The sequence below is a fragment of the Siphateles boraxobius genome, unplaced genomic scaffold (genome assembly GCF_051911475.1).
Source record: "Siphateles boraxobius isolate OS27281-9 unplaced genomic scaffold, OSU_SipBor_1 16, whole genome shotgun sequence".
Classification (NCBI taxonomy): Eukaryota; Metazoa; Chordata; class Actinopteri; order Cypriniformes; family Leuciscidae; genus Siphateles; species Siphateles boraxobius.
The window spans coordinates 5186351-5202707 of record NW_027508766.1 but is presented as its reverse complement, the minus strand read 5'-3'; the positions used below and the strand labels follow the sequence as shown (position 1 = coordinate 5202707).

At 42.2% G+C, this 16357-nt stretch overlaps 1 protein-coding gene across 1 annotated transcript; it reads right to left on the bottom strand.

The window, feature by feature from the left end:
* Window positions 1-2899: 2899 nt before the first annotated feature.
* LOC143738934 (uncharacterized) lies at window positions 2900-16142 on the bottom strand. Its single transcript, XM_077231003.1, has 5 exons — window positions 16095-16142; window positions 6510-6686; window positions 6220-6410; window positions 5734-5761; window positions 2900-3662 (listed from the first exon to the last, which is right to left on the bottom strand). Exons 2-5 carry the CDS (start codon window positions 6676-6678, stop codon window positions 3481-3483), a joined length of 570 nt encoding a protein of 189 aa, XP_077087118.1. The 5' UTR covers window positions 6679-6686; window positions 16095-16142; the 3' UTR covers window positions 2900-3480.
* Window positions 16143-16357: the final 215 nt, after the last annotated feature.

Sequence of the window (16357 nt, the reverse complement as noted above, 5' to 3'; positions counted from 1 at the left end):
GAAAACAGCCTTTCTGGTGGCTATCGCCTCAGTCAAGCTGGTGGGTGACTTACACGCACTTTCTGTTAGCGCATCGTGCCTTGAGTTTGGGCCTAATGACTCCAAGGTCATCCTCAAACCAAGACATGATTATGTCCCCAAAGTACTTGCCACTCCTTTCAGAGCACAAGTCTCTGTGGATCTGACAGCGAGTCTGACATTCTCTCGTCACAGGCGATTTTTGAGATTCGCCTCGAGGGCCAGGCATATCAATACACAGTCCTACCGTTCGGCATGTCCCTGGTATCCTGTATATTATGATGTGCATGGACGCTGCTCTCGCACCCCTGAAACTTCAGGGCATACAAGCTTTGAACTATTTGGACGATTGGCTGATTCTAGCTCGATCTCAAGCCCTTAGAATTTACGTGGAACGTTCGGCTGCTTTCAGACGGTCAGAACAGCTATTTGTTTCGTTTGGTGGCCGATCTAAAGGTCTAGCTGCCCATTTTTATATCCCCATATCATATGAACTCAGGGCGCTCGCCCTTGGGTCAGTGTTGTGGTAGATTTAGCACGCACGGCGTTTTAAATTGGATTCCCGTAGCGTAAGCTAGCTTACACAACATGAGAGTACTCTCGTAAGAGAACGTCACGGTTACTAACGTAACCTCGGTTCTCTCTAGAAGAGGGAATGAGTGTTGCGTAACCCTGCCGTGCTTGTGCTACCATCTGGTTTCGCTTCAGTCGATGAAAACCAAGGAGCATCTTATCGAGCTCTGGCTTATATAGGCATAAGCCACGCCCATTCGCCCACACACCCACTCATTGGTGTTTACGTCACTTGCAGTGCCTCGATAGGGTTGCAGTAGTTGCCGCATAGCATCCAATAGGCGCGCGAGCTGCCTCGCCTAGGTCTGCTTGCTGCAGCGAGTGTGTTTTAAATTAATAAAAATTATAAGGATAATTTTTGGCTTCAGTATTCTCGAGAAAAGGTTTTTTCCCATAGTCAACTAGCTAGCTATTTATTAGTTATCTAACATTAAAAACATTTTTCTATTTAATGAGAAAGTCATACGAACCTCAAAGTGTTAACCTGTCACCTCTGACCTTCAACAGCTGTCACAGCTCCTGGTGCAGATATAATGTGTTGTTGCAGGAACTGATATGCCATAGGCTACTCCTGACTGGTCGAAATCTCATGCTACTTAGGACAAATGTAATGTACAGAAGTAGCTGCACTGCTTAAATACAAAATTAAAGTTTTTGAACGAAAAGATAAGTAAAGTCACTCTGATGACAATTTTTATGTGAAATGTGCATATTTACCCACAATTGTCATGGTATGGGGAAAATTATTATTTTTTTAAACTTGAAACCAATTTTATTGGATTCCTTGACCCCAAAAATGTACACTTTGACACCAAATTTGTCATTATAGCGATAACAGAAGCAAAGATATGGGCTCTAGGGCTTTTTCGGCACATTGGCGGCCATTTTTGAAAAAAACATGTTTATTTCTGATACAAAGTGTGATCTCACTTGTGTCTTAGGATAAATTGATTTTTATGACCCTAAGGTACTTCCATACCAAAGGAGACCTTTGCATCATGGGCTTAACTTCCCTACTAGTAGTTTATATTAGAACTAAGTTAAGTACTTATACAAAAGACCTTGTCCTTGGTATAGTCCCGATAGAGAGTGAAACCTGTGAATTGAATGTTGTTAATGTACATGGGTTTTAATATATTTTGGATTTCAATAGTTCTATAATTCTATGATTTGAACATAGTAATAGCCTTTAACCTGTTTAATTTATGATTTTTGGAGTATGTGGAGTAAACAGTGTTGCTTTCTTCTAATGTGTGGCACTGTCATACTTATGGCTCTGGTAATCTGTAAGTCTCACAGATCCATTGATTATAAGCTTTATTGTCTACAATGAACAAAGCTGCAGGCCGAGATTCTTTTTGTGATTATGATCATGCGAAAATGAGTCAATAAAAATACAGTAAGTGTAAATAGGAAATACATGTGCCAGAATAAATTTGTTTACACTAAAAAGTGGTAATCTAAAAATGGTGACATCTAAATTAAGTGGTTTAATTCAAGTCAAAAATACTATTTGAAATCACTGAACCATTAATTAATTTATAGGCTATACTAACAGCATTTTAATGGTTTCTATCAGGTAGAAATAGTTCTTTAAGGTATAGCAATTGCAGGTTAGCCTACAACTATTTACAGTGTGCTTAGTGTTTTTCTATCATTTTAACCTCATTGTGCAATTTTATGTGTTTTTGTTGTTTTTTTCACAGTGAAACACCAATACAGTAAACTGGCCGAGGTAGAGAATGAAGTGACCAAATAAACACTTTCTAACTAATGTAATATTGCAGCTTTCGCAAGAGTGCTATTGTTCCCAATATAATCAACATGGCAGAAGACATGACAGTCTACGATTGTGAGTGTGATGGATACAACAGTGCAATAGTTCATAGTTATGGACTTTTATATTATATTATCTAAACACACCATAATATTCTTTTATATTCTGTGTCGTTTACCTTAGTTCCTGTTTTTCTGCTCTGTTTAGCTTTGGTTTCCTTGGTTACTTATTATCTCCTTGTTTTCTATAGTTACGTATAATTATCACCTGTCAGTCATTATGTTTGTCTTGTATTTAAACTCCCTGTTATGTCCCTTGTCGATTCTCACATGTTAAGTTTGTTTGCGATTTACCCTACGTTTCTCTCTGTTGTGTTATGAAGATTAAATAAATACTATTCTGAGTTCCTATTCCGTCTCGTCGTGTGTGCTGTAGAACAGATTGTGACAGCATTAAGAAAAAAATAACTTCCCAGTGTATTTTTGCATTAACGTTAAACCAACAAAGGCAGTTATTTGAACAGACTCTCTGTCAGCTTTAAACAGTTTATTAATTGGCCAGTCAACAAGACAAGAATTAATATATGAGATACTTATAAATCTACAGAAAATTGGTATAATTCTGAGGGTACATGCAGGGAGTACAAGGAAATGAAAAAGTCCACTGAATAAAGCAGAAATAAAATAAAAATGAATGAACACATGAATAAAAAGTGTCAAGAAACGGCTGTTTTTTGAACAATGACATGCAACATTAGCACATTTGAAAATGACAGTTGACTGTTTGTGCCTCAACTATTCAATCACAAAACACTTTTTAAGAGTTTAAAAAGTGAAGTTCATGCATAGTTCTATCCTATAGAATTGCATCTCACATAGACATTTCTAAGAATCATCATATAACCAGTTACCTGCTAATTTATATTCAAAATTTAATTTTCTTCATGCTGTCTACTATGCATGTTTTGGTGATATTTCTGTATGTTTTTGACATTATAGGATAATTGAGCAGCTTACAGTTACTGCTGAAAATCACAAAAAACTCATTTCATTCTTCATTAAATGCGAGGCAGACAGTGTTAATTAGCACTGGATTAATTAACAACAAAGTTGTTAACCTAAAAAATATCCAATAAGCGCCAAAAGGATAATGAGGAAAGCAAGGAAAACAAGAGCATAAAGCCAACGAGGGTAACTAGCCCAACGAAGGAATTTTTGTCTTGGGTCTCCATTAGTGATTAACCTGCCATTTTCAGCACTCTGGTCTGTGAATAGATTTCCATTTCCACGATCTTCTGCAAGAATGAAAGACAGCATATATAAAATATAATACCATGGGTTTTTGTTTTGTTCCATCCCAAAATCAATCACCCTGGTAGTCAGGACCAGTTGAAAGAGGTCTGGCAGGAATCCGATGGGTTGGATCCAAGTGAGTTTGAACCAAAGACGTTCTTCAACCTGCATGACACTAATGGAGATGGCTACTTCGATGAGCAAGAGCTTGAGGCGCTGTTTACCAAAGAGTTAGAGAAGATCTATGATCCCGCACGTGAAGAGGATGACATGCAGGAAATGGAGGAGGACAGACTTCATATGAGAGAGCATGTGATGAATGAGATGAATGACACTAACAGAGACAGGCTTGTTTCACTAAATGAATTTATTGCTGCCACAGATAGGAAAGAATTTCAAGAGCCAGGTGGATGGGAGACTCTGGAGCAGAATCCAGTCTACACAGAAGAAGAGTTGAGAGAGTTTGAGGAGGGGAGCAGGCCGCAGAGAGACCGTTCTTGACCTCGCCCGATCAAACACCTGCCTGACACGCTGCTCTTGTGCTGACATTGTCTTGCAATTAAACTCTTATCATTTTTGCATCTCATTGCATCTTTTGTTTGTATTTTATTTTTATTTGTAATTAAAAAAACGGCATATTGTCGGACAAAACCATCTCGTTGGATTATTGGGTGCGAGTCAAAACACTGTGAATTACCTGCCTTCTCAACTCTGTGAAAAAATGTATAAAGCTATAGGAAAAGCCAGAATCCATTTTTTATTATGGGCAGTACGTTAGTCAAGAACGTCTGCGACATGGGATTATTTTTGACAACTTTGGAACTTGGACGAGGAAGAAAGCGCTGCATTGCGCGTTAGAAGGAAATAGGACCTCGGCGTGCACGCGAAAGCGGGACAAAGGAATTGGAATCACTTGAAGGTATGTACGGCGAAATACCAGACAATTAAGAACTTTTTCGTTGGAAAAAAATCACTGGATTGTTCTAAAGGAAGTTTTGTTCGTGTTTTTGAAGAAGATTTTTTGAAATTATCGAATTTTGTAACCAATTGAAGCGGCAAATCAGTTTATTGTTTAAGTTTGAAAGGAAAATACGTGTATTGGACATTGAATTACCTTTAAAAAAATCCTTATTTTTGACTTTTTGGAACTTTTTTTCTTTTTTTGAACAATGAACGAACAATTACATGAATCAGAGACACTTGTTGCAAGTAGGCCTATAGAGAACGAAGCCGTGACTCGTATGCGGAAAGCTAGGCAATGAAAACTGTCTCATATTACCAGGAGAATAAACTTCGTGATTGACTTAATGACAGACAGTGAATGTATTGATGACGTTAAACTAATTATGACAAAGTTTAATGAGTTTTTTGAAGAATTCAAAGCCTTGCATGCATCATATGCGGATATGCTTGATGAAACCACACGCATAGAAGACGAGGAAAATTGGTAAAGACCGAAGCTCGCAGATATTGATGCTTTCATTGATAAAGTGTTTGAATGGATTAAGTCTGTCGAAAACTCTAGCTCCCCTGGCGCAATTGAAGTGACTTCGTCTGCCAATGAAGCACATGCACCTGCCCCATTAGTTCCCGACAAAGCCCAGGCAGAGTCGGATTTTGTAGATGCACAGTCCCATAGGTCCAGCGCTTCATCTGGCAGGTCTCGCACATCCACTCGATCATTGCGCATCAATGCAGAGGCAGACCGAGAAGCTTTACTGGTCGAAGCGTCAAAACTGCAGCAAAAGCATGAACTTGAGGAGCAGGAACTATTGCTGCGCAAGCAAAGGGAAGCACTTGAGCTTAGCGTAAAATTGGACGCATCAAACGCAAAAACTAACTATTTAAAGGCTGCTGAAAGGAACACACATGGTCCCATTCCTTTTGATTTAGACACAGCTCATACATCAATGGATAGAGGAGCATCACAAACTGCACACATGGAAGAGCTAGAAAGTAGGCTATAATTTCTTTTTCTTGAAAATTATTTATAACTATAATTAATTATGATATTGCATTGTAAGAGTGAAAATTGTACTTAATAATGAAGAATGTAAAGCTTGGAATACTTACTATTCAAGCAATAATATGAAGTCAGATTCTGGAAGGGAAATAAATATATGAATATATTTGAATATGAATAAAACACACATTCAACTTTCACTTTGGTCCCTTTTCACACATTTGCTGGTTTCAGAAACGGAAGTTGTCATGAATGGGTAAACTTCTATAAAGACTACAGCAAATATGATTATTGCATTCGCTGATTGCTGCAAAAGAAAAGAAAATACACGATAGCTTTTCCAAACGTTTCTAAACGAGAAAAATATATAAAGAGATTGATTATAACAGTCAGAAGAGAAAAAGGTGTCAAATTTAGCCTCCCTTCCCTCCCTGTATTTGTTGTTTTTATGTTTTATTAAAAAAAAAAAAGTATAGTGTTTCAAATGCACATTTAAAAAAATGGCAATATAAAAACTTTGCTAGATTTTTATGTTAATAACTGGAAACACATCATCGCAGTTTGTGAAAAGTGTCCATGGTGAGCAACATGCCTACCTTTGATTTGAAATACTGTGCAGTTGTCATAATTGCCTTCTCATTCTTCTGACATCCCAGTAATTTGTTATCAAAAATCAGACAGTCCACAGCAAATATGTTCTCTCTCTGGATAGCATGGTTGCTGTCTGGGAAAATTTTCTCAGGGTCAAACGTAGAATGGAGTATCACCATGATGACTGGTTTGAAAGCTGTAGGGCAGTTAAAAGTGGATTGTTAATTGGATCATAAAAAAAACAAAATCGGTTAAGTTTAATTAATTATTTTTTATTATTAATCTAGCTTCACACTTGTAACTTGATCAAGGTCCTTTATTGCAGCGTCAATGTCAGTTCCAGCACGAGAAACAATGGTGCAGAAAAACAGTATGGCGTGACATTGATCAAGGGAATAGACCTCCTTCAGACCAGATACTTTTTTATGAAGACTTTTCCTGAATTCATCTCCAACATAATCCATTGTCTGTCCTGAGTCCAAAATAAGAGGGGGAAAGATAAAACTGTTGAAGAACAGATAAAATTTAGAATATTTCTAATAAAGACAGAGTTTTAACTACATTTTAGCCTTTCATTAACACAAACTTTCATTAAAATGTAATTTTATTAATCAATTCATTATCCTTCAATCCTTATGCAGGATACTGGTTTGATCATTTTTGACCCATGTATGCTTCCAAGACGTTATTTTTCAGCATTATTCATTTATTTATTCATTGGCATTGTAATTAAAAGTTGCATGGATTATCCCCTGGAATTGGGCTACTTTTACACTGTTTCCACAGATTTTTTTTTTTCGCAGGTTGAAGCGACAGTTTAAAAGTTCAGTCTAAGAAATTCAACACTAATGAATAATTATAATTTAGGGAAGGGTAGTATAAGTATAATTTGATTAAGTATAACATAGGGAAGGATTTGTTACATGCACAGGAGAGGATAAGGGATAAATGTGTTAAAAAAAATCTTTTAATTTTTTTTTTGCTCTATCCTTTTAATTCCTGAGTAGTTGCCTCTCTCTGAAAATCTTGTCCTAGCGGGAACAATGAAGCAGCACTGGGATGTGGTCACAACGTTCTATAAATAGAACAGCAGCCGGGAAAAGATAAAAAAGACTTCCAAGCGAAAATATACAAAAGATTAAACACACACACACACACACACACACACACACACACACACACACACACACACACACACACACACACACACACACACACACACACACATAGGCTATATGTGTGTATGTGTGTGTGTGTGTGTGTGTGTGTGTGTGTGTGTGTGTGTGTGTGTGTGTGTGTGTGTGTCCTGGTAAAACCTACATTATGGGGACTACATGTTATATTTTTATCTTTCATGCTATAGATTCCCATTAAAGGATCTGGATCTTGGTGAGCTGCCCTCCTTCTGCTTAATTCCTATCCCACTGAAAATTAACTGGGATGATCTCGTGGTTGTATGGCTACTGTAGCTACCGCGTAAAATGCATCCCATAAGTGTGTAAGGTATAGGCCTATATTAATTAAATTAATTAATAACAAATAAGTAGGTAAATACAAACAAGCTGGGTGTTAATAAGGTTATGACTTTATCTTGTGTTTGTGTTATAATAAGTTATCTAGTTTACTGTATTGTCATTTTCCACTTTTCACGTGCCCAGCAACAGTTAGACCAATCAGCAATCCCCTTTGTTTCTCCACCAATCAGATAGTATCCACTAGCGTAATCCCTAACTATTGTCATTATGCACGTAACTTTCATCGGAGACACTCGCTCCATCTCCGATCCTGTATCTAGAGGGAAATATCTCTATTCTTCAGTTCTGCTTCATGCGTCCATGAGAATGTGAGTTTATGTAAATATTGTTGTCTGTTCCTTGCTTAGATTAATGTAGTATGTGTACTATTGCTTACATTTACTTTGCCTATCGATGTATGCATTATTGGAGCTAAATAACCAAACCAAATTTAGACTACATGATAGTTTCACTTCTTTGATGGTGTTTAGAGCGATTTCACTGTGTTTATTTTGGATGTGCGCATCGTAGGCTTTAACTTTGATCACGCAACACCGGCGTGCGCTCTCTGCATGTTTTTCGGATGTGGCGCGATTTAACCCCTTCTCGGCCAAATGTTATAGTTTATTCTTTTTGGTGGTTTTCAGCCATTCAGGCGGTTTAATCATTTATGTATGTGCAGTTCAAGACAGTATTGTATGTGCCATTTGTATATGTACCAGTCGTATAGTATTTCACACTTTTGAGACATGTTTATTGTTATATTATAGCCTATTCATTGTAGTGATTTAGAAATCTTCTTTTCATACCTCAGTTGCATTTATTGTTACAATTGTGTATGAATAATTATTATTCATGAGTCCATCCTTTTTGTTTGTTTTAGAAACCATGAACGAAACTCCCATCTATATAAAACTGTTTCATTAAAGAGTGGCATGAGAGTGTAAAAGTCGTCTTCATTATTGTTCTGACCGGACAACCTGGGGAGATTGAGGATTTTGTATCAACCCTAAGTACAGTCCTTCTCAGAGGTCACAAGTTTGGGTCTCCTTCCCGACACCTCCTTTATATGGTCCTTCGAGCCGGATCTTCAGTTTCCTCAGCTCTACAATGGATCACACTCGTCCGCGCCGTGATATCCGCCGGCCTCGCTACCTCGATGACTTCCTGGTGAATATCCCGCCACGTCGACTTTCTTCTCTCACACTCCATGGCCACTCCAACGAGGGAGCAGCTTTTCAACCTCCTGCTCCAGTCATCACTCCAGATCAAGTTGGACCTGCGCCTCAGAACCTCAGCTCCGAAGCAGTCATGTCAGCTTTGCAGGAAATGAAAGAGGAAAATAACCAGCTCAGGTGTGATATGCAAAGCCTCTTCAATTCTCTCTCTCTGAGATCAGCGCCTCAGCCTCAACACCTCAATCCAAGGCATTCTAGTCAGTTTGAGGACAGCTCCACTTCATATATGCCTTATCAACTTCCTGAGAGAACATCCACTCCTAATCGCAATATTCAAGCAGTAGTGGATGATCTTCCGCCCTGGCCTGACGCTGTACCAATTCCTCTCTGGAGCGAGCCTCTACCTCCTCCACCTCAAGCTGACGTGCCGCTACCGCCTCCGCCGCCTCCGGTGTCATATTTACCTTCATATGAGGCAGGGATTCAGTCCACTCCAGCGTATGTAGAGCCGTATACTCTCCCTTACAATACATACTCTGTGGAGGGGACATACAGAGGGCCAAAGCCGGACATTCCATGTTTCACACATGATGATCCACGTCAATATGCCCGCCTCAAGATAGCGCTTGACAACCTCTTGCCCAGAGATGCAACTGAGCGGTTCAAATACCAAATACTAGTTGATCACCTCAAGTTCGAAGACGCGCTCCTTATTGCAGACTCCTACAGTAATAGTCCAACTCCCTACTCGAAGACAATGGCCTCACTGACTGAAATGTATGGGCAACCTCACAAACTAGCCCTGCAGCGCATCAATGAAGTCCTGGCCGAGCCTCCAATCAGGAGTGGGGACAGTCGAAGTTTTCGCCTCTTCGGCCTCAAAGTCAGAGCTCTGGTCGGTATGTTGGACCAACTAGGCAAGGAGGGCAAGGCTGAGCTGGATTGCGGGTCACACACTTCACGACTTCTGTCCAAGTTGCCGCATGAACTCAGAGCACAATTCAAGCGTTACATAGACCCCATCCGCACTCCGATACCTACTTTGGTGCACTTCTCTAATTGGCTTGAATACGAGGTCCGCGTTCAGGATGAGGACTATCAACCTTACCATTCACGGTCTCCACGAGACGAACACCAGAAATGCTTCAAGCCCAAGTTGCAGAAGTCCAGTGCACGCCCTACCACCGTTTTGCTTGGCTCTGATCCTTCTCCTAAGTCACCTGAGTCTGCATCACAAGTTCGACCTCACGTCAGCACTAAACTTGAGAAACCTAAGAAGTATTGCCCCTTTTGTGACAATATTCAACATTACTTCAATCAGTGTCCAGAGTTTAAGAAGTTTTCCACTGATCAGAGAGTGTCATGGATCAAAACTGGCATGCGCTGCTGGAGATGTGGCAGAAATCACCTTGCTGCTCAGTGCTATCTCAAGGCTAAGTGCCAGCAGTGTAATCAGACACACCTTGATATACTGCATGAGGTCAACACTTCTGCAACAAAATCAGCCCATTCAACAGCAGCGATTGGACAACCAGCTACCTATTACCTTGATCCAGACCTTAGGAGTAGCTGTGTATTGCTGAAGATGGTCAAAGTTCTTCTCCACAATGGCAAACACAGACTAGAGACGTACGCCATTCTCGACGATGGCTCTGAACGCACCATTTTGCTTCACAATGCCGCTCAAAAGCTACATCTCAAGGGACAGAGTGAGGATTTGGCGCTCAGAACTATCCGTCAAGACGTCAAGACTGTTTCAGGAAAGTCAGTGTCATTCTCCATATCCTCATCTGCCCACCCTCAGAAACAATTTCGCATCCACGGAGCCTTCACTGCAGCAGGGCTTGGCCTTTCCAAGCATTCTCATCCCGTTGAGGCCCTACGGAAAACGTATCGTCATCTGAGAGGCCTACCGCTACAATCAATCAGCCAAGCGCAGCCACTTCTCCTCATTGGTTCAGACTACCCCCATCTTCTCTCTCCAGTTGAGCCTGTGCACCTAGGTCCACCAGGGGGCCCCGCAGCATTGAAAACTCGTCTCGGCTGGACTCTGCAAGGGCCTGCCAAAGTCCTGCTGCACCAGACCTCCACCCCCCAGTGTCTCCATATTAGCACTCCCACTTCCTCTACTGACCTTCTCAGTCACGTGTCCAGATTATGGGAGATGGACATTCTTCCCTATCGGAATGAAAAGCTCATCACCAGGTCAAAACAGGATAATGCGGCCATCAAACTGCTGGAGGAGAAGACAGTCAGAGTTAACATCGACAACGTGCAGAGATACGCCACCCCACTGCTCTGGAAGGAAGGTCTTCCTCCTCTCAGTGCCCCTAAGGAAGCTGTCCTGAGTCACCTACGAGGCACAGAGAGTCGTCTCGCCAAAGACCCAGTCAAGGCTGCATCATACAGCCAAGAGATCAATAAATTGGTGGATTCGGGTTACATCAAGAAGCTCACATCACCTGAAGATCAGAGCAGGCAATCATGGTATATCCCACATCACATGGTCCATCACAATGGCAAAGACCGCATCGTCTTCAACTGCTCATTCACCTTCCAAAACACCAGCCTGAATGAACATCTACTTCCAGGGCCAACCCTAGGTTCCAGTATCCTTGGTGTCCTGCTCCGTTTCAGGCAATATCCCACTGCGGTGAGCAGCGACATTAAGGGCATGTTTCATCAGGTCCGCCTCCTGTCTGAGGATCAGCCCTTCCTACGCTTCCTCTGGAGGGACATGAACCGCAGCAGCAAGCCTGACGTCTACCAGTGGCAGGTGCTCCCTTTCGGCACCACCTGCAGTCCCTGCTGCGCGACCTTTGCCCTCCAAAAGCACGTCATTGAGCACAGCAGTCTTGATGAAGATACTCGGCTTTCAGTGGAGAACTGTTTTTATGTAGACAATCTTCTTCAAAGTTTCCCATCCATCTCAGAAGCAAAGCAGCTTGTCTGCAAACTTCAGACTCTGCTCCAATCAGGTGGCTTTGAGCTGCGTCAGTGGGCCACCAACGTTCCAGACATCATCAGTCATCTGCCACCTGAACTCAAATCCGAGAGCAGAGATCTGTGGCTATCAATGGAGGGTGCAGATCCCCCAGAACGGACCCTCGGGCTGCACTGGCACTGCAGAACAGATACTCTCACCTATCGCCTTCGCCATACAAAGCAATCTGAGCCCACGATGCGCAACATTTACAGAGTCCTAGCTCAACAATATGACCCTCTAGGGCTGCTCATTCCCTACACCACTCGGGCCAAAATCCTGGTGCAGAGCCTCTGGGGAAAGAAACGGGACTGGGACGATCCTCATCTTCCTGAGGATCTGCTCCAGCTGTGGCAGACGTGGGTGAGTGAACTTCCATTACTTCCTAACATTACTGTTAAACGTTGCTATGTCCACTTAGACACTGACCTCCCAGCGGCCTCCCAGAGCCTCCACATTTTCTCAGATGCTTCAGAGAGGGCCTACGGATCGGTCGCCTACCTGCGTACTGTCAGCGCCGATGATAATGTCCAGGTAGCGTTCCTAGCGGCCCGTTCCCGTGTTGCTCCTGTCCGCCAGCAGTCCATTCCGAGGCTGGAACTCTGCGCTGCCCACCTCGGAGCTCAGCTTGGTGCAGTCCTGAAACGAGAGCTCACAGTCTCCATCTCCTCCGTCACCTACTGGACCGACTCCACCACCGTATTGGCTTGGTTGCTGTCTCCTTCCTGCCGCTACAAGGTGTTCGTTGGTGCCAGAGTTGCGGATATCCAGGAATTAACTGAGAGCCGCTCATGGCGCTATGTCCACTCCAGTGAGAATCCTGCTGACGATATAACTCGCGGACTGACCCTCTCACAGATCGAGAGTCACAGCCGCTGGAGATCTGGACCTGCCTTCCTTCATGAAAGGGAGTCAACCTGGTCTTCCTGTCCAGACATTACATGCCCTGATGATTCAATAGAGCTGCGTAAAGCCAAGTTCTGTGGCGTCATCTCTACTCCCCCTCATCCAGCTTTACCTGACACTAGCCAGTTTAACAGCTTCCAAGAGCTACTGGAAGCCACAGTTCGAGCATGTCACGGGGCGGCCACAGACTCTAAACCCACAGCTGAGTCTTTCAGACAAGCTGAACTCTCTCTCTTCAGACAAGTGCAAAGTGACTGTTTTCCAGAGGAGTTTGCTCTCATCTCCTCCCAAAAGCCCATTCCATCCAGCAGTAGGCTTATCACTTTGGCCCCAGAATACGACCCAGGGACTCAGTTAATCCGTGTCGGGGGCCGACTAAGACACTGTGAATCCCTCAGTTCAGACAATTTGCATCCCTTCGTCTTAGACCCTCATCATCCTATCACAAAGTTGATCATTGCTGATTACGACAGCAAGCTTGCACATCCAGGCCCTGAGAGAGTCTTCGCCGAGCTACGCAGAAGGTTTTGGATCTTGCGAGGCAGAGAGGCTATCCGCAAACAGCAACACCGCTGTCCAGAGTGCCGCAAGTGGCGCAGCCAACCCATTATCCCCAAAATGGCCGACCTCCCGCCTTCCAGTCTAAGGTTACACCATCCAGCTTTCTACTCAACTGGTATGGACTGTTTTGGTCCTTTCGTCATTAAAATAGGGAGGCGCAATGAGAAGCGATGGGGCATAATATTCAAATGCCTCACCACACATGCAGTGTACCTAGATCTGTTGGCCAGCATGGACACTGACTCGTTCCTCATGAGTCTACGCCGTTTCATCTCCAGACGGGGAAAGCCTCACGAATTGCTGTCCGATCAAGGTACAAACTTTAAAGGTGGCAGCTCAGAACTTCAAGAGGCCTTCAACTCCCTTGCCCCAGCTCTGCAGTTACAACTCGCTAGCCAGCAAATCCATTTCCGCTTCAACCCACCTAGTGCCCCTCATTTTGGTGGTTCCTGGGAGCGAGAAATCCGCACCATCAAGTCAGCGCTGCATGCCATACTGGGATCACAAACGGTCACCGAGGAGGTCCTCAGAACCATCCTTACAGAAGTGGAGAGCATTATCAACTCCAAACCGCTTGGTTACACCTCTTCTGATGTGGCAGACCCAGATCCAATCACTCCAAATGTGCTGCTGATGGGGCGGCTGGACCCATCTACTCCGCAGGTTGTTTACTCAGGGACAGAGCTCCTCAGTCGCCGCAGATGGCGACACTGTCAGGTATTAGCGGATCAGTTTTGGATTCGTTTTATCAGAAACTACTTACCATCTCTCCAGATCCGCTCCAAATGGCAACAAGACCAAGAGGACATCCGTATCGATGACATTGTTCTTGTTGTTGATCAGCAGCTTCCGCGTGCCTTGTGGCTTGTTGGCAAAGTCACAGACGTTTTCCCTGGATCTGACGGCAGGATTCGTGTTGCTCAGATCCAGATCAAAGACAAATCCTACACCAGACCTGTCGCCAAACTCATCAAGCTGCCTGCACTTCCTCGAGACATTTCTGACTGATTCATGTTCAACTTTGCTACCCAAAGTTGGGGGCGGCTGTTAATAAGGTTATGACTTTATCTTGTGTTTGTGTTATAATAAGTTATCTAGTTTACTGTATTGTCATTTTCCACTTTTCACGTGCCCAGCAACAGTTAGACCAATCAGCAATCCCCTTTGTTTCTCCACCAATCAGATAGTATCCACTAGCGTAATCCCTAACTATTGTCATTATGCACGTAACTTTCATCGGAGACACTCGCTCCATCTCCGATCCTGTATCTAGAGGGAAATATCTCTATTCTTCAGTTCTGCTTCATGCGTCCATGAGAATGTGAGTTTATGTAAATATTGTTGTCTGTTCCTTGCTTAGATTAATGTAGTATGTGTACTATTGCTTACATTTACTTTGCCTATCGATGTATGCATTATTGGAGCTAAATAACCAAACCAAATTTAGACTACATGATAGTTTCACTTCTTTGATGGTGTTTAGAGCGATTTCACTGTGTTTATTTTGGATGTGCGCATCGTAGGCTTTAACTTTGATCACGCAACACCGGCGTGCGCTCTCTGCATGTTTTTCGGATGTGGCGCGATTTAACCCCTTCTCGGCCAAATGTTATAGTTTATTCTTTTTGGTGGTTTTCAGCCATTCAGGCGGTTTAATCATTTATGTATGTGCAGTTCAAGACAGTATTGTATGTGCCATTTGTATATGTACCAGTCGTATAGTATTTCACACTTTTGAGACATGTTTATTGTTATATTATAGCCTATTCATTGTAGTGATTTAGAAATCTTCTTTTCATACCTCAGTTGCATTTATTGTTACAATTGTGTATGAATAATTATTATTCATGAGTCCATCCTTTTTGTTTGTTTTAGAAACCATGAACGAAACTCCCATCTATATAAAACTGTTTCATTAAAGAGTGGCATGAGAGTGTAAAAGTCGTCTTCATTATTGTTCTGACCGGACAACCTGGGGAGATTGAGGATTTTGTATCAACCCTAAGTACAGTCCTTCTCAGAGGTCACAAGTTTGGGTCTCCTTCCCGACACCTCCTTTATACTGGGAAATGTGCCAAACCAGTAGACAGGCCACCGAGATTTCACTTTTCCCGGCTGCTCGCGATGCCAGTCCGTGACTGCCTTATATTTAGCACAGTTATTAGGCTATATATTAATAATAAAAACGATCATGGCACTTTCCGGTGAAAAGGGTCGTCCTCTGTGTTCAGTCTTTTAAACAAGGCTACTCCTCAACGTGCACGAAGTGTACATAAAGCAGTTACATCAATAAATTATAGCAGTCACTCCCGCTAAAGCCCACGTCACAAATTAGGCTACAAGACCAAAAATGGAAAAATAGACAAATCGGTTAGATTTCATTTATTCAAATGATTGTTTCTGAAGTCACGATTTAGCAAAAGTATCGTCTGGTTTCACGTCTGATTTCAATTTTTCATTTTTGTATTTGCATTTTTGTAAATAATAATAAATTAAAGAAATAAACTGAGGCGACACGGACCAATTTTACAGTAGGCTATTTCTGATCTACAGGCTATTTCATTTCTGCTAAAACGCCATTGATGGAAGATTTCCCTACATTTGTATTTTACAGTTCTGTGATATAAGCCTAATGCATTTTAAAATTTCCTTCACAAATACCCAGTTCCAGTTGGGTACCGTAGGGAAAAAAATACATAAGGCATAATGAAGGACACAGCCAACAGACTGCTACTTACTGTTGATCTCTTCTTCAGAGGCTGAAAGTGCTGCGTGAGGTCTGAGTGCTGAATCATGAGTCATTGACCAACATTTTCGTTTTTAGTTGATTCAAGCTTATGCTTTTTTAACTTTCGTTTTGACTCTAATGCGCCAATAAACGTCTACAAATCAGTAACAGCACATTAGGCTGCATGCGTCTGTTTTATAATTAGGCAAGGCCTACTGCTTACATAATAATCGGTAGCAGAAAATAAATATTTTATTAAATAATTTAATAGTT